The 25,630-nt window shown below is 40.0% G+C and overlaps 1 protein-coding gene across 28 annotated transcripts in view; it reads left to right on the top strand.

Moving 5' to 3' along the window:
* Positions 1 to 25,222, top strand: part of NCKAP5 (NCK associated protein 5) — a 435,214-nt gene extending 409,992 nt beyond the window's left edge. For all 28 annotated transcript variants that reach the window (XM_068687313.1, XM_068687308.1, XM_068687306.1 and 25 more), the window contains one exon: positions 23,587 to 25,222. In XM_068687313.1, coding sequence (XP_068543414.1) covers positions 23,587 to 23,868 — 282 coding nt within the window. In that variant the 3' untranslated portion in view covers positions 23,869 to 25,222. The remainder of the gene's footprint in view (positions 1 to 23,586) is intronic.
* Positions 25,223 to 25,630: the final 408 nt, after the last annotated feature.

Here is a 25,630-nt window from a genome sequence, read left to right as displayed (position 1 = left end):
CTATAGAAGGCAGCTCCTTCTGGGCTCTGGTGCAACATACTTGATGTTAGCTCTGGTACTCCTGACCTGAGAGTTTTAAACATTATTTTTGTGATCAGTCCTAATCTGATCGGTAGATCTTGATACTAAACAAAACCAAATTAGTTTTCTCCCATTATTTCATGTGAACCCACTTGTTATTTCTATCTCTAAAAATGCTGAACCTGACATCATGCAGTCTAAACATTCCTGAAAAGCACCCCTTCAACCTGTTCTTTTTTCTCATGCCTTCTCCTTTCATTCTCATGGTTTTTTCTCACTTGGTCTCTCCTTTGCTTTAACAAGCCTACCTTTTTGAAAGCACAGACACCCAACCATGGTCCCCTGTTATCATTTTGCCTCCATGTTCTTTTTTTTCTTTTTAAATACAAGCTCTTTTATTTCCATGCCTAAGCAATTTTGGGTACCTTACAGTATAAACAAAAGTGGTAGCATAAAATAATGAACGAGCTGCTGTTTGTAGCACACTGGTGTAGTTCATGGAGTGAAAAGAATTTTTATCTGTTCTGAGACCCCAGTTTTCGGTTTCAGAGAATCACAGTGCATTGCAACTTCAGAGGTGATTAACTCTAACCAAAGTTAGAGTCTTACAGCTTTCAGGAATCTGGGCCAAGTGTGCAGAAGGAATGTGTGGAACAAACTGGCAGTGCCCCTGTTTATTCCAACTCTGCTGGCATAAAAACCCCGCTTAACTGAATATTAAATTGACTCACAAACTTCTGAAATGTATCAGCCTCATTTCCCAATCAACCAGATTTTGCTAGTACCTAGAATATGATTCAATCTGAATACATTTGAGTCATATTAGAAAGAATAATTTTAAAGAATCTATTTTCATAGTTGGGAAGAAGAAAAGGAAAAAAAAAGGTAGAAGAAGAGCATTAAGAAGGATAGATAAAGGCAAATAATATGAGCATCCACTTAATTCCTCACCTTGAACTTTTACAGATTCATAGCTTAATTATGTAGATGAGATGAATTATAATTATATATATGTAAGATATATACATAAAATCAGTTCTGCCTTCTGAAGGCCAAGGTATTTTGCTATTATTGGAGTAATTAGATTTGGTTCCACTAGAGAAAAGTTGCTCAGAGTTGTGTCTGCATTTAATTCATTCTTCTTGTGCATTTATTGTACACGACAAATCTCTGCAATGTGCCCAATCAGCACCAAGGTTTAAACAACACTCATTAAAAGAGCCTTAGGGTCCTTGTAAAAGTCCATCATTAAACTGGAAGGCAACAGGTATAACTCAGCATTAACATTTTTCATGCATTATGGTGGGGGGATTTTGAGATTACTTTTGAGGATCTGAAAGAGCTCTCAAAACAGCATTGCCTCTCGGTGAGCAGTGGAAACTCAATAAAGTGTTAGAGATTTGCCTATTAGTATTAAACTTTTCAAAATGACAAATGAGAAGCAGTAACCATGAAAAGCAGGTTGCCCCGAACTCCTTGTTTGAACCAGAACAGCAAATTTTTCTCAGCTGTAATTTGTCCAATCTGAGAAGATCCACAGCCTGTTTAAATTAGAACTGTGTGATCTAGAACTTTACCCACAAAGAAGGGGGACACCAGTTACCGAGACACTGAAGGCCAGCAACTCTGAAAAAAAGACCAACAGATACATTTTGAGGAGAGGGGGAATGCAGCTTTCATGCAGAATATTTGACATTTTGAAAAAGGAAATGTTACGTGCTTTGAATTTCCTTCCCAAATGGTGTGTGCGAAGCCATAAGAAAAAAAAAAAAAAAAAAAAACACAAAAAAACACAAGTGTCGTGATGGACAGAATGAGTTTACTCTGCTTGTCGAAAGAGCAGTGTGCTGTATCAGTCTCTTAGTCCAATTAAATTGGACTGTACAGCACCAGTAAGATAGTGGCTTCAGACTGGGTGCTCTAATGAGACAGTCTGGCAGGGAGCTCTTTTAGCCTGGACTTATTTCATTTGAGTTGTCTCCTTCTCACCAAATGTATTCACCAGTGTTACCCCCAGAGTATACACACAAGTTTTATCAGCAAAAAGTATTGCACAGAAGGAGTTTCAGAGGGGAAACGATCAATGGGCAATTCCTATAATGAAAGGACACTGAATGCACAGTTTGAGAAATCAAAAAGGCTTCTACACATTGAAAGAAGTATTTATTGTTCCAGTTCCTTATCTGCAAAGTCTTAAACAGCACCCTGGTTAAATTCTTTTGGCCCTAAAACCAATTTGACGTTACATCTATTTTGACCTGGGAAACATATTCCAGAATAATGTCATTCTTTCGTACACTGCAGTATCTTGGACAAGAAAAGCAAATCACAGTGTCAAAGAAAGGAATAAAATACATTGAGTTGAGGACAAAACTTCCACTTAAATTAACAGCCATAGTGTATTTTTGTCATGTAGGATTTTCAAAACTAGAAACTGTTACTTTTATACCCATCAATTAATTTTAATTAAACAGGAACTTCTCCAATTTAATAAAACATATGCAGTGCCAAAGTCCACTGCAGTCACAGCATGGGAGAGACACCAATTGAGTGAAACTTCAGAGAGACCTACGTTGCACAGCTGCTTCTCCTGCTAGTAGCAGTACCTGATAGCACCTTGAGCAGTTTTTTGACATCGTGATTGCTACCATATTTTCTCAATGAAAAAAATATTTCACATTTCAATTAATTTTCTGCTCAGATTTTAGAAGCATTTTTTTTCTTAAAATAATCCAGAAAACAAGATGAATTTCCCTCACCCAAGCCTACTGTTTATTGACTTACTTTATGATCAAATGAGAAGCAATACAAATTGTTTTTGTTTGTTTGTTTGTTTTTTATCTTCTTTGTTCACTTGGAGAAGTAATGGTGTTGTTCAAAGACTTTATTACTTAATCTTCCTTATGATCCCAAGCATCATGAAAAATGTATTTTTTTTTCTGTTCTTAACCAACCATCACATACATTTTTTTCTGTGCTACATCTTGGTTGTATTTGAAGGAATGTCTTGAGGAGCACTTTTAAAGAAAAGATCATTCATGGAGGGGGCTGGTACCCACCACAAGTTTTTAAATTCTCTTGCTTACCCTCAGTTGTGATGACATACATGAGAAACTTGACATTTCTATCACAACTACTATGTTAACTACATCAACAATTTAACTAAGCAGCTCAAGTGACTGAAGAGGCTTGTAGGTGCAACATGAAGGTATGGTCTTACTCAACACAGCAGAGTTTGTATGTATCGTACAATTGATTGATGAAGGAGATGCAGTGCTCAAATCACCATGTCTTTTGCAATTCAAGTAGATATTAGAGCTTGTTGGCAAATACAGGAAAAGGAAAAATTAGAGAAGTTTCTACTGTTTTGGCCGTACTTACATTTGGGACTGACATGGCGGCATTCCCAGATAAATTTGAGGGTTTTTTACAGATGAGTAAGCTGATTGGGAGTTAATGCTATATGATTATCTCATTGTGCTCACAACCCTTCAAATGTATCATTTTAAAGAGAATTAAATATCCACAATTGGGCTAGCAACAATAATAAGAAAGTTTGGTAATTGCACACCATTTGCCATCCTGTAGGATCACAGAGTAGTAAGCTGATACTATGGAGGATGTTCCAGCGTCCCTGAATTACAGCAATAGTTAAAGTCACCTCTGCAGGCTGCACTAAACACAAGAAAGAGGAAAACAGAGAAAGGCATGAGCTAGTTCTGCTTGCGGCTTGTCTCCTACAGAGAACAGTAAGTGGTGAGCTAGGGTATGAATTGGCTGCACACTGGGCGCTTGACACTGTTCAGCTATTTAGGCAGCTCTTGGAGAACATGCCAGTGAAGTTTAGGTGCCTGATTTGGGTTCTTTGAATCATTTTCTGTAGTTGCCTTGTTCTATCTTAATTATATGGGCTTTTCAATGGAGCCTCTCTTAAAAGAAACTGTCTATATTTAAATGTCTAAAGTAGTTTAAGGGAGACTCTGCACTGTGCTTTCACAGAGAACTAATCTTTTCCATATTATCAGATGTGCTTAGGGAAGGATTCTGCCTATCACATGTGAAAAAAAAAAAAAAAAAAAAAAGTAAGATAATGATTTAGGACCACTTATTAGTTAGGAAGAGCTGCAACCAAAGACCTTAAAGTAAGGTCTGGAGGTAACGAGGTGTTTACCCATGGAACTACTTGTTTCCTTGCCTTGACCACAGACAGGGAGCCTGCACAGCTAGCTTATACCGGATACCAGACTTCTTACCCAAAGATAGGAGGATAAACTTTGCCCCAAGCTTGTCTGTGTGGGAAGCTGGTAAAAAGCAGCTATTGTAGATACCATTTATATTTTAGAGTGAAATTCAGTTATGAGGTATCAAGCACAGAAACCTCACATCCTTTTTGCTATTTTCCTTGCCTGCCTTAAGACAGAGGAAGATGATGAGGTGAGGAGGGAATCAGCTATATTTCCTTTCCTAGACCTGATGAGATTGATGCTGAGAAAGATACTGCCATCGCAAAATTTGCAGATAGGGAATAAGTCTGCAGTCATTCACCTGGCTTTTGTGTTGTCAGATCAATGCTTTTCTTCCATGTAGGGAATCGGTGTATCAAATCATCGCATATATTTAGGGAGGTGGTTTGTTGATGTAAACGTTAGGTGAGGCCAGTCTGGCACCACACGTTGTAATTCAGTCAGGATCAGGTATCCTTTCATCTTCCCTGTCAACAAAACGTGAAAATGACCTGTACTGTATTTATGCTGTTGTATGTCATCTTCAAAATTGAGATCACGTTAGTGCAGGGCGTGCAGAGAAGATCCAGAAGCAGTTCTAAGAAGGGCAGTGTTATGAAAGGAAAGCAAACTGCCTGGCAGACTCATGTGCCCATCTGGGACACGGCACATCAGCCCTGCAAGCAGAGACCTACCTCTCCCAGAAGAGAGGGCCCCGTTTCTGAGCACTGTGCTTGAGTTGCCTGGGACCCCAGCCAGAAGGCCCATGGAGGTATAAAGCCAGGCAGACTTAACTGCTCAGCTCGAGCTGTCTCGTCCTGGCAGTGGCGTGGCTGGGCTGTCCCTGAGCTCACCAGCCTCGTGTGTGCCAGCACAGGGTCTCATGGAGATGCCACCACTGCGGGACAGCCCTGTCAGCACACACCAGGCCTTGCCTAGCAGATGCCAGCCCCACAGTCCCCATGTCCCCCACATGTGGTGTGCGAGGGGGTGTTTAGCTGAGTTTGCTTCCTCATACCAAAATTGCCTCAGCAGTGTTTGCCTCCTGACAGGCTCGGTGCTGCGAGGCTTTCTTTGTGTTTAGCCGAAGGGTTTTGATCCTCAGATGAATGATGCAATGCTCGTTCCGCCAAAGCAAAGACTGTCTGAGTAATTACCCAAGTTGATGTAAGATCTATTGTCAGGGGAATTTCATAGGAGTATTTGACAACATAAGTGACAAAAACCACAGGAGCATGATCTGATAAGAAAACAGATCTTACATTATCACCCATGGGAGTATTACAGAATTAAAAATATTTTTCCTAGCCTCAAGTCTGATTCAACACAGTGTGGGGAAATACGGAATCACAAATAGGCTAGGATGTCTCCAGACATCAACAAATCCCACGTCTCTGCATGTTTTTTCCCCTCCATAGGGCAAGTTCACATTCGAAGATCTGCTACCAAGTCTTATATACCTAATCAGGTCTCATTGTTTCTAGTATCTTGCCATCAAAGTTGCCTCCAAAAAGTAAAGTGAAGAGACAGCTAAACAAGCAATTTGAAGACTGCTAGGCAGTCTCCTGGGACCAAAGTCTCACTTGACGTGTATCACTTAAAAGAAATGTTGTGTAGTGTGGAAGAACATTCCTAGAGTTAGCCTGAGGAACTAGCTTGGCAACAATAAAAAGCTGCAGTTATACAGAGACTCATCTCTCTCCCTCTGCCTTCTAGGCGAAACAAGTGAGGCTTCTTACGCTGCTGAGCCTTTTAGAAAAACCATGCAATGGAGAGTGGTTCAGCAACGAGGATGATACCAGGATGATAACATTCCCCATAACTTGATTAAGCTTTTAAAAGGCTCTGGCGAGGCAAAAGGACATATGTAGAGCAGAGTCCACCAGAGAAAAAACTTTTAAAATAGTATGCAAAGGACATTTATACCCTACAAAAATGGAAGTTGTAATCTGCTGATGCAGTTCTGTTTCTAACACTAACGAACTCTTTAATTTTAGTGCTGCGCCACCAAATCCCATTCTGACTAGCCCTCCAGCTGGTGTAAAAGTTCTCTCTATTTTATGTTTGTTTAGTGTATTTATGGGGATGGGTAGGTGGCGACATTTTAACTCAGTATCTTTTAGCATAGGGTTTTAAAAGAGTATTTGGATATTGGTGAGGGACACGAAGTATTTGGCATAGTGCAGCAGGCTGTGTGGCATTTAAAACACATGGTGTGCAAGGCTAGCAGGAGAATAGTTTGGATGTGAGTCTGAGAGAAGATGCGGAGGAAGTGAAAAGCTGTAGACACGGTAGGAAAGTTAAAGACGTGAAGCATCACTGGCACGTAGGTGCGGTTCTAGTGCCTATGGCACGGTGTCATGTAGCGCTAAATCCCCAAATAACTCACAGCACCAACAGCAGTGTGCCTCTGGTTTGCCAGGTGCCAGATGCAGGTGTGTGGGCTTGGCTGACAGAAGGCAGCACACCGAGCTGCCGCTGGGGCGGCGTGCCGCTGACTGTGACCCCCTGGCACTGTAAGCAGGGAGAACTTTGCCCTTTGCAAAGGGAAAAACACGATCACCGGAGCAGAAACCCCGTGCCCCACCATCTCAGCAAGTAATTTTGAATTACAAAGAGACCCTTTTGTTTTCAAGAAATGTATGTAGGAGCCCCATAACCACCCAGCACACTGCTCACCAGTCACAGGAAGGCCTGCAGCTCATGTGCTGGAGTCCCCGGAGGAGCAGTTTGACACGGCGAGCATACGGATGCCCAGAGCAAAGCAGAACCATCCAGAGCTAATTTACAGTGAGCCTGCTCAGGCCCAGCGTTAGCACCACTCAGTGTCTCAGCAGGGCTGAGTGCCCGTGATAACAGGGCGTTGGTAAGACTCCTTCCACCACTCTTGGTCCCAGCCCACCAACCCCTACCTTCACACCTCCGCCGTGCAGATGTGCCCTGAGCACTGTCAATGTCTATTTGCCTGTGTAACTGAAGATTACATCAGGATTTAATCGACGCTGCGGCTCCTGGGCGTAAGTAGGTAGATGCTTTAGTCTAATAAGAACCAAAAGTAGGTATTGAGTAGAAGTATCATTTGCTAGCTGATTTCCCTGAGTGGAAAATGTTCTGAGCTGTTTTTCAAAGGTTTGACAGATGGAGCTACTGTGATTTGCAGCATGGCCCAAAGTGCACTAATGTTTCTGCCATTTGTAACCAGCCACCCTTCAGCCGTCCATCTTTGGAAATAATGCTTTAGTTTCATTTCTCTGTGTTGACTTGGAATATTATAATAACACCGTAGGCCAAAATGGAATTCAGGGCACATTAACAGCAACAAATGATGAATATTAGTAAGCTTGCAAGATAGTGTAATTGTTGTAATGGTAGAAATGATATTAGTAATGAAAGAAAAAGCTAAAAAAGAAATTGGATATAATAAACACTGGATTGAGTCAATCAAGAGCAGTAGGGCAGAGAGGTATTCAGTGAGCTGTTTGTTTTCTGAAACTGGAAAATATTTTCACTCCAAGAGGAGCATCTGATTAGCAGAGTTAAATGAGATGAATAATGCTGTAATATTTTTGTGAATTGTGTTTCCAGCTGAAACTTGCCTTCTCCATCTACAGCAGTGATATGTTTTGCATAAAGCACTCAAACATCATGCAGGGAAGGGGAATGACAGATCTTTTAGTATGAGAGCTCTGTTCTGAGCAGAATACGTGAGGAACAAGTTACACAGCTGATGCTAGCAGCAACTGTGGCGGTACACTGGAAATATGTTAGTAAACAATTTTGTAAGAGGATGCCTTCTCTTTTCATATGAACACAAGAAATAATACCCTAATCAGCATACTATTTGAAAAGAGGGCAAATTTTATATCAAATGTTTGCAAAACTCATACTGAAATAATTTGAAGGTGTTCATAGTTTGCTCCACCATCTACTTTCATCTCCCCAAAGTGATTTCATTTAAATGAGAAAGCATATTGGATTTTATGCAGTATGGCATACGGATTGTTTGCATCCTGTTGAAAAGTATTGGTTAAGTATTTTTGTGAGCCTAAACACTCTCATTTATGGTGCGCCCCAAAGTAAAATATTTTATTTTTTTTGCTGTGTTTTTAGGCCCCATTACATGAATTCCAGGCCTTGTGCATCATCTGTGTTACTGTAATGGAAAGCAGGATTTGTATTTGGTAGGACAAATAAACATTGAGCACTTATTAGCAGTAACTGGCACAGGGAAGTCTGGGAAGTTTATAAGATACAGCTGTGTAATTTACATACCTAATTACCTTTCACAAAAGCTAAGAAGAGTGATGTAAGTTTTTGTAGCATGTCAGAGTCCCCCCAGCCTGAGCTGCCTTCCATTCAAGACTGAGGCACATCCTAATGGCTCAGCTCCCATTACTGCCTTCTTCTCTGGATTACTCCATCCTTTTTTCTGATCATTAAAAGAGGTCACTTAAATGTCTAGATGCTATAAAAACTGTAGCCTTAAGAACTTCCCTTAACTACTCTAATTTTATTCTCGGTAAATAAAATCCCAAGTGATTACTATCTGAATAATTAACGGTTAAACATTTAAAAGTGATTTTTCTAACACCCTATTGCACATGCACATATCCCATGTGTTACTGAATACGTGACATAGCATACTGTAAAAAAAAGACATCAAATGGATTTGGGAGGATGAAGAATAAAGCAGAAGTGGGTGGGAATGAAGAAATTAAATATGAATATATTATATGGCTGAGTCTTTTAAAATTCAAATGTTAATCATATATTAATACTCTGTGATATTTCTTATAACAGAAATGTCTAAAATTCACCAAGATACTGTATATGCAGAAGAGTTGCCAGACTGGGAAACCTGTTGCATAACACACGTACTAAGATGCAGAGCAGATTTGAAATGCACGAGCTTTTCAGACAATGCCTGAAAATGGTGGATAAAAGCAGCTAAGCAGTCGGCACACTTTCTGATCCCTCTTGCAAGGATTAGTTTGTCTTGCATAGCCCAACTGCAGCCTTACTTTTGGGCACTGATCAGTAAAAATAGAGGCCAGTTTTCCCAAGCTTCATTTCCTAATGGTGGTACCTAAATTCGTCTTTAGACACTTCAGCTGCCTTGTTTTCAAGGGTGCTAGAAAATTGCAGCTTTTGCTGATGTCTGTGACAGTTTCTCATGTTGGATCCTGTGAAAATCATGGTGTTTACATAGGTGCTCAAAACCTGCTTTAGATATTCTCCCTCTGTCTGGCAGAATTTATGCCTGTAGCATCCTACTGCAGTGCTCGTGCTCGTGGGCAATGTCAGGGAACCTCAGCAGGCAATTTCCCATAAGTTAAAGGGAAGGCCAAATGCTGAGTATTTTTTAATCTGCTTCTACAATGTTACAACTAAGATCATATCATAATGAAACTGTTTGCACTTCTATACCTATTTCTTTATTGCATTTTCCATACCATTAGAGTATGACTGACTGTAAAATGCTGAAACTCTATCATCTATTTCATTTTATAGAATATTTTTATCATCACTGTTATTGGAATAGAGTCCATTGTTTCTGAGAACCACTATAAGAAGCCAGGACACCAAAGAGTTCAACATTTATAATGCAGTATTTCTATAAATAAATTAGTTTGTAAAAAATGGAATCTGTATTATGCCATCATTAGTAGCACAGTGATGAAAACAGAGGCAGCAGAGCAAGCCAAAGAACAGCAGTCACCATCTAAAACAGCTGAGTAATGTGGAGAGATGTAGCCTTTCTCATTATCAGATAAAGACTGAATAGTCTTTGGAGTTTCTGTTTGCTCGTGGTAGTTTCATCGCTTGCAGTGATGATACGAGAAGATGAAGTTATCTGGCTATGTAGGAAATCTAGGTGTAAAGACATTTATCTTCTTGTCTTGTTCTACAGGGCAAATATGGAGGATGCTGATGGCACCCACTAGTACCACATGCACTGCATTTAGCTTAGCAATGTCCTTCTGTCCCTGTGAAAGTGTTTGGGAGCCTGCATGTTCTCTGCCAGAGCCGAAAGCTTTGATACCAAGTGGGGAATGCTCTGGACTGGGGATTTCAGGTAGCTCCTGCCATTCCTGTGAGAAATTGAGCCTCTTTTGCCTCCATGTCCTGTTCCCTAGAAGGTCATTTGATGTGGAGTCTGTATGTCAAAGTCCAGATTTATAACAATATACATATCATTATATAGATATTTACCATGCATATTTACTCAGGGGTAGAAGCTACTCAGTGTCTGTAGGCCCTAGGACACAAAGCATGAAGAGAAACTTCTCCATAGGCTCCAGAGGCTCTGAATAGCAGAAATCCCCCAAGCTTTCAGACAGGGCAGTCCAATAGAAATAAAATTACAGACAACTCCAATTGATATATCAGAGTCTGGCTTGCTGTTGCTCATGGCATTAGCATTTGCTAACCTGTGCTAAGCCAATTTTATGAGACAGTTGGGAGTTTAACAAACCTCTTTCAGATTGCATTTTGGAAGAATCTCAAGCATGGGGGAAACTGGTTGTGGTCTGTTCATTGCAGCAGATGGTATCCCATTTGGTGTTTGTTAGCTTTGTTTGCAGCTCAATATTTTGTTTCTAGGGGAACTCAGTAAGTTAAATAATTTATCTCTCTAATGCATTAAGAGTCTGATCCAAAGTCTACTGAAGTCAGTGCAAAACATTTGATTAACTACCACATACACTGGATCAAATGCCAGGTCCTGTCTGGTGAAGAGGATTTCAGATGCACTGTAGTGAGGAGAACAACAGAGGCCTCTGCCCCAGTTTTTTCCACAGAGAATTTCTGCCTGCAAAGAAAAAAATAAATGTTCAAATAGTGACAAAGTGCTCAGCAGTTAAAAATGCAGGGCTGTGGAGATTAGGGTAATGGTCTGGCTGACTGTCCAAACTGCCAAACTTCTCTTGATATTAAATTTCCCATTTTTAACTAAAGAATATAAATAATACCTTCCAGCTGCATTTAGAATGTAATCTGACTGCTTTGAGGGCTTTGAAGGCCCTATGGCAACGCTGAGCAAGTAATCAGTGTCATTTCTCATCAAGCACTCTTACTCACGAGAGGATCTCGCACCACAAGGGCTCACCACAAACACCTTGCCCCTTTGCTAAGGAATCTTCAGAATGTCAGAAGCCAGTTTACACCCTGCCCCTGCCCTGAGTTTTGCCTGAGCTGAGCTGTGCCACCTTCAGTGGTCGTACTGCCCATGCAGAGCTCTGCACAGTACCGACATGGCAGAAATTTGTATTCCATTCTTACAAATATTTGAATCCTGAATAATCTGAAACATTGAAGAAATTAACATTTTAAAGGTTTGCTTTGTACTCCAATAAATACCAAATGCCTGTTCATTTTCAACAACAATTTTCAAGTTACTAATTTGCTAATAAGGCTGGGAACTGCTTTATTTTTCTCTGAGTTTCCTGTTTGTGTCATCACTGGTCATTCACAAAATGAGTGCACATTACCTCCACAACGTGTCTGCATGAATTCCAGTTGTATTTTAGTCCTCCTAGTGGCCTATTATATTAACAATATTGTCATCTTTATTTTAGGCATAAGAACACGTTCTGCACTACCAGTATCTCACAACAGTTTGCAGTGTAAATACTGCAGTAACACTTATGTATTGCTAAGGGCAATAAATCTTTCTCAGCATTTGTCCAACAAATCCACTCATGTGGCTGGCTATCACTTCACTTACACATTTCTGTATTTATACACAAACTGTAGCAAAATCAATACAAAAATATTACATTATTCTGTCACTGCAGGGAAGCCTACAGTGGGAACAGGAGACTGAATCCACGTCTTCACACTGAATTCCTTCTCTCATTCCTGACAAAGATTTTCTCACAGCCAAACAGGGGATCAGGCCCCACAGAACTGTGGTTCCCAGCATGTGCTTTCACCAGGTTTCAATTCTCTGGGAAAAAAAAAAAAAAAAAAAAAAAAAAAAAAAAGCCTTGAAGCCTTGTCAGAAAAACATCTCACATTCAAAAAGATTTTTATAGCCTGGATAGGCTCAGCACAAACATTTACCAGCCTTGCAGATCCTGTTAGCTGCATAGCCTGAACCTTGCTGGCATCTAGGGGAGGTAAAGGTGGAAAGATGAAGATCTGTCCAGCACACGTGGCTTTCAGTCCTTGCTGTTTGGAGGCTGTGCCCCTCCCAGAGAGCCTGCAGCCACCAATGCCTCCTCCCAGCTCCAGGTGAGGGACATTTTCTGTGCCTGGTTGAAACACGAGTAGGGTAGAGGTTCTCTTGACCTGAAACGGATGTGCTTGTATCTAAAGGATGAAGCAAACAAACCTAAAAACACAAATTAACTAACATTCCCCCAGATCGCACCCAAATGATATGTTTATTAATCCAAATGTGTATCGCTGCTTTAATTTTGTGAGGAGGCGAGCTGAACACTTCAGAAATCTCCTGGTTATGGGAACTTCCATCTGCATCTCCAGCAGTAGTCTTCTTGATGCCCAGCATTATTTTGCTTATTCACAGTGTTTCTTTTTGATCATCCTTTAGTGCTGGGCTAAGGAATATCATCTACAACCTGCGTTTATGGCCAGAATTGCCTATTCCCTGCATGCAGCCCTGTCTGTCTCATCTCCTTCTGGATTAATCCCCAGGGTTACTGGGTCACAGCCCAGGACCATATCCTTGAATTGTCTGATAAACATGAGATTAGTTGCAACCTATATTTTTTCCATCAAGCTACGTTTTAGTCCACTGGCTAAATTATCACATCTCGTTTTAGCCTGTTTCTATTCTGGGCATTGTCACCACCAGCGCAGGCATCCTTCTTTACACCGGTGACTGACGGCTGTGTCAGATGCTCCCAGATCATCGCAGGCAGTGAGGCGTACAGCAGGGCTCAGAGTGCACCAGATCCCATAAAAAACAGGTGAAGAGACCCTTTCCCTTACACCAGTTGAACAGGGGACAAGCAGGAGGGCTGAGCGAGGAAGCACAGATTCTGGAGCCGTGCACTTCTGCTGCCTGACGGACACAGGCAGGACAGCTTTACCTAGTTCATGTGCTCAAAGTAGCATTTGGGGAGAGGCAGGCACTCTACGAGTGTGAGCACGTAGCACCAATGGTGGCCATGGTCAAACAAATCTGGAATAATGATGGAGGTGAGACCAGGGAAGCACCTCGGGTGGGGAAGCCGTGTAGCAGACACCTGCAGCTCTCCATGCCTTCACCGGGGAGCTGGGAGCCCGTGCCAGCGGGCCGCCGAGTTAACAAACATGGCCTTGAGCACATCTGAAACTCAGCCCTGAATTTCTCAGCTTTTAAATTGCTTTTTTTTTTTTTTTTCACTTGATTATCTTCCAACAGTTTTTTCTAATTCTTGATTAATTTTTGCTTGGCTATTTAATACATTGTTTGGTTAACTAATTCATGTAGCTGTTTGTAATTATTGCCTTACTATAAAATCATCTTAATAGAAGGTTGGTTGTTTTTTTTTTTGTTGTTGTTTTCTTTCCAGTAGAATAACAAGTTATTTTATTATTCAAACAGGGCTTACTTCCTGCTGTTTTCAATAAGATTTTTAATAAATATGTAAATTTAAAAATTAATTTACTGCATACGTTTGGCAGCATGATTCTTGAACTGACAAAAGGTTGATGGATTGTAAAATTATCCCCCCTAAAAATCATCAGTCATAGTAAACAGAATTTATCAACCCCTGGTAATTTTACAGCTTTTTCCTCATCTTATCTTCTGTTAGGAACTCACTTAAAATTGATTATAATATAGTATATTTCTAGAACCGTAATTCATTCATAGATTAATTAGATTTTAGGTTAATATCCCATCATGGTATGGGACATGAGCCAACAGTGTTTTCCAGTTGTTACAGAACTGCAGCAGAGAAGCCTTGATTACTGTTCCCATGTGGTTTAACCGCCAGGACTAATCACTAATCAAATTCCAACCACATAAAATGGAACATCCTTCATAGCATTTATTTCCTAGCTGACTTATACTATGGGCTCTTTATTGATATGACTGGATGTACTGAAATGAACTAAATATTGCAAGAGGATTTTTCCTTCTACTTTAATTTGGTTCTGCAGCCTTTATCTGAAACTCTTGCTCAAATTTTCTGTGCATGTTGTGCCTCTGTCCCTCAAAATGTTCTGCCCTACAGCAAAGTTAAATTGTTTGCATAGATTTGGGAAGTGCTTGTAAATAACTGTTCTGTTAGGTAGGATTTGATGGCAGATGAACTTAAACGCAGGTTTCCACTCTGCAATTCATACTTTGCTTGAATAAGTACTGAGAATTGTGCCGATCATAATGTCAGCTGAAGAGGCAGCAAGTGCAGTCACGTAACCAGCATTATTTGCACCTCTCCTGTCCCAGTGTGTCCTGATTACATGGAAGCTTTTGCAGTCTCACTGCACGGGATCAGGAAACAGAACACATGCAGTTCAGGCTGCAACAGGTCCACGGGGAAGGCAGCCAGCGCTACAGCCTCTTCCTCCGCTGCCTCCAGGAGCACTCACCAGTGCAAGGTGTGGTGGGATTGCCCAGCTGCACCCTCCAACCCACAACCCTCCTTTAGGGAGGGCCCTATCCTCTTCCTAATAGAGCCCCTGGGGGCACTCGTTACTGGTTTCCAGAGAGGGCAATGGTTTGGTTAGATTCATTAGAAGTAAAAAAGGCCTCCAGTATTTAGAAAGTTGATTGAAGTCTGAAATGGAAAGGAAAATGACAGCTCCTAAAATAATCAGTTTTGTTGGGATAGGGCTGGCAGCTAAGCGTGTGTATTCAGACTTTTTTTAGGAATAAAAAAAACTATTTCTGCTTGGTGAGAGCTTGGGAGAGGTGTCATTCTGATGTGTGTGCACCAAGTACACACGCCGTGGAGGCTCCCTCCACAGTGGCTAAATGTGCAGTCACGCAGAGGTGGACTGATGGCTCTGGAAAGATTGCTTTTCTCTTCCCAGCTGTCCTCCTCAGAGGCTAAAAATGAGAAAACTACTGGCTGTGGAGCTCACTCCTGTTTTTAAATGACCTCTGTGAATCATCTCTAGAACTTGTAAGAGGGGACATTACCTTTCTGTCCTCTGCAGATCTCCCAGCAGAGATTTGTACTCTTTGAACTCACCTGCAGACAACGCGGTCCTATTAGTGCATACAAGCCAGTTCCCATAGCTGGAAATTATTACTGTGTGGTGTCTTCATACTGCTGACTTGCTCTTGGTTCTGCCACTTAACATTGCTCCTTCTCTACCTGCTCCTTCTGTCTTTTTGTCACTAGGTCAGCTGATGTGCCTAGGGTACTCAGAGGCTAACCTGGAGGGAATCTAGTCCAGTACTCAGAAGAGAGGATTACTAGCGGGGAAAGTCATTACCCACTACCAACTGCCATCCGCAGTACAGTCCTGAAGTACAGTTCTGCTTTCCATCAATATGCTGGGTGGCTGATATTACAGGCCAGGAGCTCAGACATCACTAGAGAGGGAGAGGATAAGTGCCCTTGTAATTACCAAAATAAATAGTCTTGTTCAAAAAAGCCAAAGGTGGAAGATGAAGACAGGTAAGAACACAGCTAATACTTAGGAACAGTAGTCTGAGAAGAGTTCAGCCATACAGAAAAATGCCCCCGATTACTGAAAATGTCAGTGAGATTATATGTTGTATGAGTGTGATCCTGCATTTACTGGATTTGAGACTTTTTTTTTTTTTTTGCTACAGTCTAATGTGGGATAGAATCTGACTCTTCAGGAGCAGCACTTTGCATTAGCTTTCAAAAATCTTTCTTGAACTGTGCTTTTCGCCCCTTTCTCGATTCAGTTCTAAGTGAGTATCTCAATAAATAGAAAAAATCCTCCAAATTTCTGGTCTAGAATAAAATTGTAGCCCATTGTTTATAAAGCCTCTTCTTTACTGAAACAGGCATCCACACTTTCATCAAGGTAACTCCTCAGTAGGACATAACCTCTTTATACTAAAATATCACTTGGTAAAATAGTATCTGAAGACTGAAACAGTGAAGTTCTTTAGGACCACATAGTTTCAGTAACATTCAGTTGGTCATCACTGACATAATGACCTTAAACCTGATTCTGTTAAGGAATGGTATCGGACTTCAGATGGTTTAGCAAAGTTCAATAACTTTTTCACCAATCTTATATTTCAGTGTGAATTTTTTTTACTGTGATTTTTTTTCATCACTAGAAAATCAGAACAATTTTGTTATTGAACTCCCTCCATGAGTAAAGCTAAAAGGATCTCTGAAAAGTAAAGTGTATCCTATGCATGTCTTGTTCATTTTCAGTCTCTTAAGTTCTAAAAACTAAGCATCAGCTTCCTTTTTCACCATGGGTATTTCTTCCTTAATGCCTTGTGATGAGCCTCTGATTGCAGTAAGCATGGCTTTTAGTGGTCAGGTTCTTTCTGTGAGAAGGAAAATTGGTCGTTCCACCAGTGTGAACAGTCAGGCCTGATCATCTTCTGGAAAAAGTACATATTTAATTGATTCTCTTTTTAATATCTCTTCTCAACACACTTGACTGAGCATGAGTGTATTACATTGTCACTATTTTCCAAGGTATTAGTATTATGTTTTCTTACTCAATTTTAAATGAACTTTGCCCACACATTTTTGATCCATCCAGTAACCAGCCTGATGCACTACTAGAAAACAACCATATTTGTGACATTCAGTTCTTAACAGAGCAGAAGGTAAAAGGTGAGATTTACCTGACCTTGAAATTGGGTCCTGAAAGTTCAGGTTTATTAAATTATGCAAAAGCGCAAAGAGGGTTGGTATGTACCTAATCAGGTCAAACAGTTTTGTCCTATCATCAACAACAAAAAAATCATGTACTTTGTAAATTGTGAAAATGAGATTCTTGGCATTAGACTGCTGATTGCACCTTGTCAACTCATCATTTTGTGAAAACTGTGCTTTTAAAACTGTAAGTTGCAGTTCACTGAAATATCTTTTATCTTCTAAACCATGTGAGGATTCAAGCCAGGCAATGTAAGTCTCAATTCCTCAGTCACCTATTCATTAAGCAACAACTGTTTTGTCCAGATCTGCAGTTATGAATCATGCACAATACATGCTAATCAGCTTTATTTCCTCTAAGGTAATTGACTTACAATTCAGGAGCATCAGAAATGCTGTCTTTGCGGTACTAAAACTTCAATGTATTTGTAGATTGTTACACTCCTAAATAGAGCAGGCAAGCTTTGGATCTGTTGTCATTGTTACATTACCATAACACCAAATGTGGTTGATATTTCCCTATGCGTATGTGGCTATCTCATAAACTGCTGAGCAGACTAATGAACTTAAGAATACTTCATATCAATACATCTCTTCCCAAGAAAAGACATCATCAATTATTGTTTATCTTGAAAATCTCATGGTGTTACCTTGAAAATGTCATTTTCTGTAAAATAGTCGTGGGATTTCTGCTCAAGTAGGAAAAAGAAAAGTGATTCATTATTTCAAAAATTATTTTACTGTCAGTCCAGAAAATGGATGAAAGCTTCTGACAATATACAGCAGAGAGCAAGGCTTAACTTATTATTTAAGGTTATGTTTTAAAGGGAAAGAAGTTCAAACATCACATTTTTAGCTCAGCTGTAACGCAGCGGAGGTCATGCAGTTACAGCTTTCACCTTTGTAGTTTTCCTGGATGTGTCTTTATGACTCTTTTCACTGTGGAGTGTTACCTGTCCACCTGATGTTCTCATCAGTTTGGTTAAATGAGGTCTGGAGATTGTTCACTTTCCACAGGTAGCCTACCATTGCATTCTGTCCTGGCTAGCTGATAGAAAACTACTCCACAGTAGCTCTCAGAGGTAGCTCTTTTCATGTTACACCTTTTTACTCCACGCAAAAACCTGCAAACCAGTAGTGAAACACCATTCAGTGAGACATTACTTCCAATGACAACAATATATCCCTGAGCAGGGTACTGCTCTGTATCTCAGTGCATCTGTTTTACAAGAAGCCATGAACATATTAAAACTGTCCTACTAAACATTATATATGAGCAATTTATGTAATGCTGCAACTGCTTATACCACTTAGACCTACTGTGTCATAAATACAAAGTAGTGGACTATGAGATATCTAAATTTGTAAACCTCTAAATTTAAAGTAATAAACAGTGGCATTATGGGATCAAGTTTACCTTGAATATATGCAGACAAAGTAACTCACAGAATTTTTAAAAAGGTGAAAACCTAGAAAATTGTTTTCACTCACAATAAAGTTTTAAATAACTACCAAAAAAAAAAAAAGTGAACATACTATGTACCTTCTATTAGAGATCAGATCTGAAATGAAAGACCTTGAGTTATACAATTAAGTATTGATTCTGTTGATCTATATTTAATTCTCATAGCAATTTAGTTGTTTTTACCCAATAGTGGTTTGCAGTTATACTGCACTTGAAGCAGTGCCCTTTTTGCTTTTGTGTTAATCTAAAAACTAAATTGCCCAGTGCATGAGAGACATAAATAAAGTTCATTTTATTCTTGTGTGTAAATGACTCTGAGCCCCTTAAACTGCTGGTTAACTAAACTTAGACAGCTGGAAAATACATTTATCTCGCAGAACGGTTCATTGCTAATTCTGGACTCTGGCATGCCTTATAAGCATCGCCTGACCTCCAGGCTACCAGAGCTTCTGCATGTTACTACATAGAAGAAAAAATGGACTTGCTGTAGCATTCCTTCCTGCATGCCAACTGCGAGCCCTTTGTACCTATGAACTAGCCCGTCCTTCTGCCCACCTTTCTGCTACACCTGCAAAACCTTCCTGCCATTCAGAGCAGCTCTGGCTAGTCCATGATCACACAGCACTGAACGTGCATTCTGCCCACATGTAACCTCTCGTTTTTAAAGTTTGAAAAAATCTATTTTGATGTATTAATGTAGAAATAGCACCTATTTATAATGCATCAGTGTAGCTGCAGGCTAGTTGTGTTTTCCTAATTTGCTGTGCTTGAAGCGACATGCCAAATTTTATTATATCATTAATGGCTTTTAGTTATTCCCTTTAGGATGACGCCAACAAGGGAACATTATTCTGATTCATGACTCGTGAGTTTATTTCAAAGTGATGTGGCTCGAGATGAATGTCTGGGTTATGTCAGGTAGAGTTTCTCCTCTTGTAACGACCAGCCGCTGCTCTCAGGTGGTGTAAGGCACCCCGTAACTGACCAGCTCCGAAACTCTGAAACTAGTTAATAAAAGTAAAATAAGCTATAAACTGAGCTGCTTTAGGATAATGGGTCAGCGCTTTTACAAAGGCACAGTGAAAATTAGTCCTTTCCTGCACTGAGCCTATTTTGGCTTGGGCCAAAATCTGTGACTGCGTCTTCTTATCTTTTCCCTGAAGCTAATACTCAGGAAAACATAAATGTCCGCTCTGAATGTAGTAGGCACTTTATTTATTCATAGGACAGGTGCAGAATAGTCAGCAGCAAAGTCAACACCTCTGGGAGGAAATGGCTTTCAGTATTACTCCTCGAAAGAACCAAGTCTGAGAGCAAGAACATACTGTTGGGCCCATCTTAGCTCTTCTAGCAACACTCAAGAAAATAGCTAAGTGCTTTTCTTTTTATGGTGATAAAAGCATCTGTTCATCATGCAGAAAGCCGCTATAAATATGGGAAAGGTTTGATTGGAGCCCAGGACCTTCAGGCTAGGTGCTCTGCACACTATTACCAGATCTCACCCAGCTCGCATGGATACAAAATGCATCTCAGCTGCTGCCAGATGTTCCTTATCTGCAGGAAAAGCTATCAAGTCTCATTCGTGTGACTCTCAAATGCATTAGTAAAATAACTACATTCAAATGCACAATAGTAACATCTTTGGGCTAACCCTTGTTCTTTGTGGTATCTGTGTCTCTGCTCAAGTCATAAAAATGTACATTGACAGAACTACGGACACATTTAACCACACACTTACATGCTTTAGCAACAGATTCTAGTAGTTGGTTTGGTTTTGCCTTTTGTTTCATCTAGCAGCTGTTGTGGCTGCCCTGAAAAACAGGAAACTTAATTTAAGGATGGATCTAAATGAATAATCTGATATTTTTTTCCAGGTTGTATCTATAGTGACTAGAGAGAAGATTCTTAAAGTAAAACTTGGGGTAACTTTTGTTCCAAGATACCGAGTTTACAGAAATTATCAGTGGCTTTTCACCTCTAGGAACATAATTTTGGTACTGTGGGAGAAAATTATTAGCTGGTTATAGGGATCCCTGCATTAATATCTTTGCACAAACTTTTTAGTTTTTCTCATGGAGCACAGGATGTGAACATGTTTTCTTCTGTATGTCAAGGACTGGAATATCATATTTTAACTTTCTAACTGCATTTACATGATATTACTGTATTTCAAACAAGTTTTAAGAGAAAATTTAAGATTATTAAAGTATATCTGTAGTAATAAAGCTGTCAGATAAAATCACTCTTATTGTACGTCTGATATCTTAGTACAGCTCTAGCATATTAATATTCCCTACCCAAAAGTCTAATCTGGATGACCTCTCATTCTTGTTTAGATATAAAATCAGCAATAGGTGGTCATAGCTCCTAGAGTAATACTATGCCAGAAAGTGTATCATATCCAAACAGATTTCATCTACATCAAGTGAAAATCCCCTATGTGTTACTTTCCAGATCGCGAGCATTACCTTTACAAATTTGCATGCTGTTGCAATAATGTGTTAAAGAAAACATCTCTTTTTTTTCTTTTTTTTTTTTTTTTCAACAGAAGGGCATAACTGGGGCTTAAGATGTGCAAAAAGGACAGCTGTACATCCTAAATTATCCATAACTTATTTCTGGATACAAATATTGTCTCTATTTTAGAAATAAATTTTGCTACAACTTTTATCTATATTTTTCCTTTGTTTCCTCATGAATGGTAGTAGGGTCTGCTATACTAGTAGCACTTACATGCATCAAATTTATGACTCTGATACTGTTCACTACTCTATGTATCTTTTGTGAATGGGTTTCGTGATGGGCTTCACTTCAGTTCACTTCAATTTCATTTGGTTCAATGATTTGACTTAAAATTTGTAGAGAATACTTTTGTACCCTGCAGTTTCTCTAATATATTTTTTTAACTGTTACCCTTATATTAAATGACAAACTAGGGTGTGATTAAGGTAGGATTTTAGTCTAGGTCATGCTTGTAGGTTATAATAAATTACTGATACGACATATATGTAGATTATCCTGATGAGTTTTTTCCAGTCTGTCCTGTGATTTAAATCTATCCTTCAGCCAGCCAAAGATCCTGCTCTTATTTTGGTACTTTGTCTGGACTGCTCTGCACAGCAAACACTTTAGGTCTCTCTAGTTCCTCCTGCTCAACAGTTGAAATTGGCCTTCATTTGAATCAATAAAAGTTTTATCATAGACTTTATTAACACCAGTATTGACTTCTTGCAGACCCAAGTCTGTGCTAAGCAGACACATTCAATTTATCCAAAGAAAAGCTGTGAGGTGGGAAAAATATATACAAAGAAAAACCATTTAGTCTTTCATATAATAAAGTATTTCAGGTTTAGTAGTCTGACAAGCAAAAAGTGCTAATATGTATTTTATTGATGCTATGTCTCCAAATTATCTCATCTGACCTACACAGAAGTGAAACAACTGTTCTGATAATAGCTTATAATATTTTAAATGAGAGCAAAGAGAAGAACTTTTTGAGCTGAAATTGGAAGAAATTTCTATTGAAGAGTTTAAATTTGTGTTTGTTCCTGTTATAAAAGGTTATATTCCTCTGTTTCAGAAACTATTGTCATTCCAGACAGTGAAGACCTTAGGTTTAACTGTCATCTAAAACCAGCACCTAACATAGCATCCCCCGAAACTTTTGCACTAAAGATTATTTAATGAACCAAATGGCAGATCCTCAGTTATTAAGACTTTAGCATCTCTTATTGCTTTGTTGAAGCTTGCTTGAAACTTTTGATGAAAATACTAACCTAAGCCAGGCATTGTTAGTTTACAAAAAATGACAGGATCACAGCATCAACAGTCACTAGATTGGCATTTCCATTTTTATTTCAATAGTTGGAAAAAGAAGCATTCAAGGCATGTAGCAATGTCTTCGTTTTGCCCAAGACTTCCTAGGGTGAGCAGCCCAGCACACATGAAGTGACTTGGAACTTGAATTTTTCTGAAAGTTCCAATGACCATTTACAACTGCATATTTAGTGACCCACATCCTCCATACACCTGGCCATGCTGTTTTCGGTGTGCTTAAAATACCATCTCATTTTCTATCTAAACCAAAATACTAATGTCCTAGATTGGCAGTAATTTACTGATTCAATCTATACTATCTGATGGTTTCACTGAAAACGAGGAACGGCTTGCACTGTGACAGCGTATCTCAAAATTCTTGCATCTTGCCTCTCCGAGCATCCTATGAAACGCTGAACGTTATCTCATACTTCTGTGATAACATCTTCTGTAAGAGCAGGTAGTTACACGGGTTTTGAAACACCCTGTATATGGAAGGCGGGTCAGTTTTATTGAACTGCTCCCTAAGCTGTTCCCTAAGTATTCCTTGGTCAGATCTCTGATTGAAGATAGCAGTAGGCAACAAAGGGATAAAATTACTCTTGTATAATCCTGCTGTGAATTTTTAATATAAAGTGCTAATACTTTTTCCGGTGTTCCAGCAGAATTACAGCACTTCTCAGAGTAGGCCTGGCCAATATCTGATTGATTCTGGTCTGTGAGGATTGGCCCGGTTCAGTATAATTTCCTGTCTTGTTGCCTTCTTTTCTATTAGAGAGGGTGTGGGTTCTTGGAAATCAATAGGCTTACACATGCAAAATGTGAGGTTATTTTCTAGCAACTTTCATTGTTGTCTGTAATTTATAGAAAACGCTATTTTCTCCTCTGAATGTGTCTATGCACCTTTTTTTGGCAGACTCCAAATTCCACCAAAACAACTACCCATTTAAACATACCCCCAAAGTACTCTTGAAGGAGAAGATGTACATTATTATCTGTGAAGATGCCAAAGATGCTTAACACATACAAATATAGGATTTGCTAGTTAAAATGTACATTTTTTTGTTTTGTACATGGAGTCCTATTTGTCTCAGCAGAATTGCCAAAGCTATGATTTATCCTAAAATGGACATTCATGTTCTATTTAATTATAATAGAGATTTAAGCATCTACTAATCTATTTCCTTTAACCTTGTGAACTTTGGAAAGAAGGTAGCTAATGGTGTACAGTACGATAACTTTATAAGATATATGTTTCTAATATTTTTCTCATTCATTACAGAAATTGAAGCAAACTGAAGAAACAAAAGAAGATTCTCAGACTAGATTATCTAAAATTTCCCTGGAGGCTCTCAATAAATTTAACAGCAATACCGTACTTTTATTAGAAACAGAGAAGAACTGTCTGAATAAGGGTGAAGGACAAAAGGAAGAAAATGGAAAGAAAGAAGAAGCTTCCTTAAATAGCTCCGATAGGCACGACGTGGACAATTTAGAATCCTTGAGTGATTCTTTGTATGATAGCTTCTCCTCTTGCGCCAGCCAAGGCTCTAATGATGTATAAAGACACTTTCCAGTGGGCTGTGAATGGAGCACTTACAGAGCGAAAGGCAAATGGGGAGAGAGGGGGGAGAAGAGACACTTGTTGAAAATCCTCACTCCAGATCGCTGTACTCACAGCAGGGTATTCCTGACTTTTTTTCTCATGACACAGCAATAAGAAAGGCAGGACTGCATTCGCCGCGATGCAGGAGACTCAACGCTGAACACAACAAATGGTTCCACACACAAAAAAAAAGGCTTAATTTTGCACTTTTCTGAATATTTGTATAGATGTAAATATGTGGGGAAAATATATTTGTAGGGAGAAATGACAGCAATAAATATTAAATTGGTGCTATGCTCCTGTAATGGCAGATTACTAACTTAAAGAACTTGATGTTAATATTAACAAGAAAAGTTGGTAGATTTTTTAAAAAAGATTTATAATTGTTCTAGTCTTAAAACTGTATGTAGAAACACTGCGTGACCATAAACCTGAGCCTGCCAAATCGTCTGTAATAAACTTTCTAGGAGTCCCTTTTATGGAACATTTTTTATTTTTCATTTTTAGTGCAATTCCATACTCGTGTTCTAGGGAAATGTGCATTTCGGTTACTACAATGTCACAACAGATGTCTTATTTCAAAAGGTTTTTGACTTTTGACGTGGCAAGAAAATGAATAGATTAAAAGGCCTGATACTGCTGGCACTGACTTCATAAATCATCTGCGTTAACAGTTTGAAAGATCAGGGCCGGAGTAATTCACTGCTGACACAAATGGGAGGCTTGTTGAATGGGAACTACACAAGCGTCTTTAATTCTGACAGCAACAAAGTTTCTCTACTTCTGCCTCCTCTGTAATTATTTCCTATCAATTTCTGAATGTAGCATATTGTGCTATCCTTTGTAGTCCCCATTTGGTCTTAATTAAGTCGTAAATGCTAAATAATTTTTCAAAATTGGAACTCCACTCCTGTTTGTGGTACGTGTAAGGAGGATGTGGGTGCTAGCCAGCGCCAGCTCCAACATATCTCGGAGGATTGGTGTGTCTCGGTTTTGTTTTTCTACAGAGGCTGTTTATATGTAAGGGAAAGTCTATTTCAAAGGTTCCGTGTATTTTTTCTAGATGTGAAGTATTTATAACTGCTTTTTGTACAGTGATCTGTAAACTAGATATATTTGGGATATTTCTAGACTCGACAGTTTCTCTAGCACACGCCTGTTAATCTTTGAAACGATATTGTATCATCAGTGTTAATACTTTGTGCAATTTGCTATATTTTAAGTAATTTCGGCCGTAAGCTCGCATTGTCTTTTTCGACTTTTCAGAAATTTTCATCGAGACGTCTTTCTTAAATAAAACCTCCTCTTGTATAAGTGCCTCTGGTGGCTATGTGCAGTGCCTGGAGGGGGGCTGGCCGGGGGCTCCCTCAGCGCGGTCCCGTAACGGCCGCGGCCGCTCGCGCCGCCTCAGCCGTGCCCGGTAACGGCTCCCGCCAACGGCTCCGGCCGCTCGCGCCGCCTCAGCCGCCTCGCCCCGCCAACGGCTGCCGGCCCCGCAGCTCCCCGCCGCTCCCTCCGTGCCTCCGTCCCTGCCTCCCTCCCTCCTTCCCTGCCATCCATCCCGGCCGCCCCGCCCCGCCCCGGCACAGAGGCGTCAACGCGGCCGTTTGGGGGCAGCGGCGGCCGGCTCCGCACCGCCCGGCAGCCCGCGGCCACCCGTGGCCGTTTTCTCGCCCGTCACGCTCCGGTCCCTGCCGGAGGGAGCGGGTCACGCGTGGGG

The sequence above is a fragment of the Anas acuta genome, chromosome 6 (assembly GCF_963932015.1).
Source record: "Anas acuta chromosome 6, bAnaAcu1.1, whole genome shotgun sequence".
Lineage (NCBI taxonomy): Eukaryota > Metazoa > Chordata > Aves > Anseriformes > Anatidae > Anas > Anas acuta.
The sequence above is the reverse complement of the archived record's forward strand: the minus strand, read 5'-3'. Positions and strand labels throughout refer to the sequence as shown.